We start from the raw sequence: 5722 nt of genomic DNA, 5'->3' as shown, positions 1-5722 counted from the left end.
ATGTGGGGGCTATAGCCCCCACTAACAAAAATACTGCATTTTAAAAAATTAAATGTAAATTTTTTAATTTAATAATTATAAACCAAAATAGTAGAAAAACTCCCATAAAATTAGATAAATTTAATAAGAGTGATTATAATATAGTTATAAATATTTTTTTTATGATAAATAAGTCCCCACAAAGTAAAAGTTTTGAGTCCGTCACTCTTTTCAGTAAATGGGTTTAAATTTTGGATTTGATTTATTAAAAGCATAGAACACGGTCAGCGGTGAGTGGAGGTAGTGTTAGTGATAGTTGGCAGAGCGGGTGGTCAGTGTTCGATGTCCGAAAGTAACAAGAGATTCTAAGATCAGCTCCAGTGGGAGTAGTCTAAGAGTTCCTCACTCACAAAGTGGGTCCTTGTTTGATCTTCCTAACAATGCCCTAATGAAGTAGTCGGCATCTGAGTTCCACCTAAAAAATTGAGTGAGACATAGCAAAAAGATAGAGAAACTGAAACTAAAAAAACGCATGAAACATCAAGTTTTCCTAATAACAAATGTGATCCTCAATTCTCAAAATAAAATTATGTGTCCCATTGTGGTTTGATTTGGAAGAGGAAGCAGTTGGAATGTGCACATATCTATATACATATATAAATATGAGAATTGTTAAAAGGTACCATTGATGCTTAATATTTTTTTCGGTATTATATTGTTATTGGTGTAATTAAGTATCGAGTCTTATATAACTTAAGAAATTAATTTTTAAGAAATATCGCTAACCAATCATAAAACGCCACCTATAAAAAGTATTGGACTCCACTAGTACCCAATAATAATACTCTATAAATATATATATTTAGTGAGGTCTCCATTTGTGTGGTGGTATTAGTATTTCCATTGTGGTGGCGTGTATTTTAACAGTTGTAATACAAGTTGTTCACATTGTCAATGTGTTGTCTATAACATTGTCACCTGTTGTTTATAGTGTACTAATATTGAAAATAAAATAAAAAAGAAAAGTGATGTTGAGATCCTTTCTTGTAGGGGCCAGGACAAGGGCATGTGTAGTTTAAGTCTCATTTTTCATAGCCTTATTACATACAAAGTTACTAACATTCACATTAAACTAACCAACTGGCAACTCTCGTAATCCTAAACTAAACTATTTTCATCTTCACACGAGATCCTATGCACCACCTACTCAAAATTCTAATCCCGAGGGGTCCATCGTTTTCTGATCTCAGTAGAATAAGGTGGTTCATTCACACAAAAGTCAGTTTGTTGAGTGAGCTACAATCAATCCAATATGTAAACTAAGTAATAAAGAAAAGACCACACACATTGTAACAATAATAAGCAAAAACTTATTCGACAATTAATGAATAAACAAGTAAGACGATGGAGAGCTCTCTCAGATTTAGATTGGAGTTTTTACATGACACAATTGCTCTCTCAGTCTCAGCTAAATTACGGTGGAGAAAGAAAGAACAATGAATAAATTAATAATACTCTTTCAAATGTGAAAAATCCCCAATTCAAAAGAAGAAATTTTGTGTGCACCAAAATACAAAGATGACGAAGTAGCAGTAGTAGTAGAGCAAACACCTCCCACCACATGAGTAGTAATTGATGATGATGATAATAATACCACCTCCCTGTATTGAAATTTCATTTGGTATAATATATTATTATACTTTGGAATCACCCAATTGAACATCTTTTACAGACTCCATTCCTTCTTTCAACAGTCTGATTTCCTCTTCTGTCATGCTATTTTTCACACTTGTTAAGGCCTTGGAATTGGCTTGTTTCTCTAGCTCCACAGCCCAACTGTAGATTATCATCCCAACCACTGCAAGAGCCATCCCCATGATGTTCTTGAAAGTCAGCTCTGAATCGAACAGCAGCCACCCTAATGTGAGCACGCACACCGTTTTCATGTGGCCTAAAACCTGGAAGGAGACGGCCGAGAACCGTCCTATGCAGAGGTACTGACTCATGTTGCAGAACACGGCTAGGGAGCACGAAAGAAGAATGAATAGCTGCACATACATGACATCAAACATATAGGATTCAATCATTTCATCACCCTTAATCTTATGAAACTACTAATAACAAACAAACACAGACAGAGACAAAGGAAATTGCTTACAATGGCACCAGAAGACATCTTGTAGCTTGTTATTAATTTCCCACTGAGGAAATAATCAATGAATGGGCCAAGAACAAGGAGAGACAGAGCTTGAATTGGAGCCGTCTTGCTCAGCAGTTCAAAAGATCCAATTGAGTACTTCTTTTGAAGGGAACCAATGGTCTGTTTATATCAAAATCAAGTATTAACAACAAGTAGACATAATAGTTAAATTGAGTCAAACAACCTCTGTTTCTAAACGTGAATTGGTCTTTTTAAATCAAAACCTAGGGTTTGTTCTTCTATCTAGTGAAATCAACTAGCACCAATCTCAATCCCAATTTCTTTCTATTATAGAGAATAACAAGTAAAAGAGGTTAACTCACAATTTGCTGCAACGAGGTTGAGAGAACAGCTACGCAAGCACAGATGAAGCCTTTGAGATTGACTTTGACATCAGTGACAGTACAAACACCAACGCCAATAACCACAACGATTACAGCTAGCTTAACCTCTCTCGAGTAGTGCTTGCTGTGAATAATCCACTCCATCACGCACACCACCGGAATCATGCTCAGCTTCGAAATCTATGTGGGAAACAGAATTATCAGCCAACGAAGAACACAAATCAAATCTGAACTATACATCGAAGAAGGAGGTTAGGTACCTGGTAAAACCCGACTGAGTTAAGCATCAGGCTGAAGTTCATGCCAGTGATGGACATGTTTGCAACAATGGAGAACCAGAGAAGCTCCCAGAGAGGTACGTGTTTGGATGCAGAATAACCGGTAGCATTAGAGACCAGACCGACAATAGCAGTGACGGCGAAATGAAATCCAGTTAGAGTGGTGGCTGTGAAATTAAAATTCGTTAATAGATTAGATTAGATCCGTGAAAAAGAAGATAAGAATATGAATACATTTTTAAATATACCGAAAGTGAAAGCGTAGCCAGAAGAGGACATGAGCTGCTTGTTAGCCATGATTATTCCAACGGAGCTGACGACGTTCATGGCCCAAGCTCCAACATCTGAAACTGCGGCCACAGATTTCTTTTCTGTGGGCTCCATCATTGCCTTCTCTGCCTTCATCCTTGCCGTTCGGAATGGAAATGAAGAAATCAGACCAGATCGGATCGGATCTGATCAGATCAGATCCAATATGGAGAGAGAATTTGAATTTGAATTCTGAAACTGTTGAGTTTTGAGGCGCTATTGTGTGGCTTTACCCACCCACCCACTCACCACGCCACACTCACGCCTGTTCCCGTAGCTAAGCTAAGCTAAGCCTCTTCTCTTCTTCTTCTTCTACACCAACAATTTCCTCTCTCTTTCTCTCTCTCTCTCTCTACAAATTCTATATTATGTGTCTTTATATACAATAGAAAATATCGTCATCTCCATTCATTCTCTTTTCGGTCAATTTCTTTCCTTTTCAACTTCACTAATTTTAAAATACATGTTAATTATGATTTTTGTCCTCAATTTTTAAATATTTACTAAATTATATTTTTAAAATTGTTAAAGTTTTTATTTGAATTATTAAAATTGTTGGATTTAAAATTTTTTATCCAAAAAATTTAACATAAATTAAAGTTCAGGTATTATTTGGTACATATTAAAATCTGAAGAGTATAATTTAGTACATAAATAATCACTAAATTAGTAAAGTTGATTAAAATTGAACAAAAATTCTTGAATACCATAAGAGAATTTTTAACGGCTAAAAAAATAAATAGGATCTCTAAATTACACTTTCTAAATGTATATTTTAGTAAATCCCCTGTCTATTACTTTAATCAAGAGAATTTATATATAGTATAATTATTTTGGTGAAAATTTATTAATAGCCCCAACATATTACATTGTGAAAAAAAAAATTATAAATACCGAAATAAATAAAAAAACCTTTTAGAGAATCTACTGAAAAAAATATTAAAAATAAATATTAAAAGAAGGGGAGGAGACAGAGAGAGAGGGATTTAAGATGGAGGGTCAGTTTTCATCCAACACAAGATGAGGAAAGTGAAATGAAATCTCGTTCCATCTCGACCGTTGGATGGGTTTGGTTTCGTCCCATTTGGGCCAGCTAGCATTACAATAATTATCTTATTTAATCACTTCACTTCACTTTAATAATTACAGTAACAATATTGTTAGTTAATTAATTAATTTAAATTAGCTTACGGACGGACAACGAACCCTTATTAATGGAAGTCACCGGATGTGTCTTCCTCTTTTAGTTTATTAATGTAATTATTATTATTATTATTATTGGATAATGTTTCACTACAGCTATTAAAATGGAGAGTTATTTTTCTTTAATTTGCATCATTGATTCATTTTATATGTTATTTTTTTTTATTTATTATTCTTTTTAAAAAATTAATTTTTAAAAATACTATCATATAGAGGTGTACAATAACTTTTTTTTTTACATTATTCTTTAACTTACAACTTCTGAGTCTTTCAACCTCTAATTTTCTTTAAAAAAATATCAAAACCTTTAGTTTTGATTACAATTTTAGATTCTTTGAGGAACAATTTTTAAAAGAAAAAAATGAAAAAAAAAATAGACAAGTGTCAAGAAAAATAATAGTATTTCTAATAAATATTTTTATAAACAAATAAATAAAAAAGCAACATTAAATACAAACATAAAATAAAATAATAATAAATATTAAAAAATCGATTCTAGGTAAATTCGTTTTAATATATCTACTAAAGCATTATTTATTATTATTATTATTTAGAATATTTGCGATGAAATTCTCTTATAATAAAAAAATTAACGACAAAAATATTTTATATTACAATTTTATTGCAGACGTATTTTTTTTTAGCTATTAAGTGTCAACTCAGAAACACGTGACAAAATATTATTGGACTATGTATTAAATAAATAAAAAAAATATATCGTCTTATGTTTTTGAGCTCAGACTTATAGTTTAATTGGTATTTAACAACTAAAAAAAAGTACGACCGTAATAAAATCGTAAAATAAGATAGTAAAAATTGCTACTTTTTCTAATTAAAATCATATCTGTAACAAATACAAATATAAAGAGTTTTGTTGTAAATATCCCATATTATTATAATGTTTATGTGATTGACCCTCTCACATCACCACCAGACTTCTAATTAATATTTCGCAGGAACATATATTGCATTACATATATGCTTCTCCAAATTTATTGACAATTTTCTTATATACATTTAATTTTAGGAAATTTATGATATTTAAATTAATTATAAAGAAAACTATAAAAAATTTATACATAAATACTAGTGTCATGTCAGTAGACATCATATAAATTGTTGATTAAGATTTTGGACAATTTATTAATGAAATAAGATGCTTATAAAAATTAAGAGTAGTTAAACATTATAATTACTTAGTTTAGGTCTTAAAATAACCCTAATCTAGGAATCATTGTATTACATTCCTCATAATTTCAGTAGTATTTTTCTTAAAAACTGAAAATTCGAATTCATGTACAATGTGTGCATGGTATTTGCATGTGGGACTGGGTAAAGTTTCTCTCGAGCTTAAATAACCAAGGTCTCAATATTGATGAAGTTTTTCTCTATGCTTCAACGGTTGTCGA

General features: G+C 31.7%; 1 protein-coding gene across 1 annotated transcript; it reads right to left on the bottom strand.

Annotated features, from left to right (window-relative positions):
• Positions 1-1368: 1368 nt before the first annotated feature.
• Positions 1369-3516, bottom strand: LOC115719232 (UDP-rhamnose/UDP-galactose transporter 1). Its single transcript, XM_030648192.2, has 5 exons — positions 3050-3516; positions 2784-2968; positions 2503-2703; positions 2138-2299; positions 1369-2027 (listed from the first exon to the last, which is right to left on the bottom strand). Exons 1-5 carry the CDS (start codon positions 3204-3206, stop codon positions 1674-1676), a joined length of 1059 nt encoding a protein of 352 aa, XP_030504052.1. The 5' UTR covers positions 3207-3516; the 3' UTR covers positions 1369-1673.
• Positions 3517-5722: the final 2206 nt, after the last annotated feature.

Source organism: Cannabis sativa, chromosome X (genome assembly GCF_029168945.1).
Source record: "Cannabis sativa cultivar Pink pepper isolate KNU-18-1 chromosome X, ASM2916894v1, whole genome shotgun sequence".
NCBI lineage: Eukaryota > Viridiplantae > Streptophyta > Magnoliopsida > Rosales > Cannabaceae > Cannabis > Cannabis sativa.
The sequence above is the reverse complement of the archived record's forward strand: the minus strand, read 5'-3'. Positions and strand labels throughout refer to the sequence as shown.

Bases quoted from the DNA above. Each gene is read 5' to 3' on its own strand.
- LOC115719232 (XM_030648192.2), bottom strand. From the start codon at position 3,206: ATGAAGGCAGAGAAGGCAATGATGGAGCCCACAGAAAAGAAATCTGTG. The intron at 2,704-2,783 runs GTACCTAACCTC...TTTCCCACATAG, and splicing joins ACTCAGTCGGGTTTTACCAG to ATTTCGAAGCTGAGCATGAT. The intron at 2,028-2,137 runs GTAAGCAATTTC...ATGTATGTGCAG, and splicing joins AGATGTCTTCTGGTGCCATT to CTATTCATTCTTCTTTCGTG.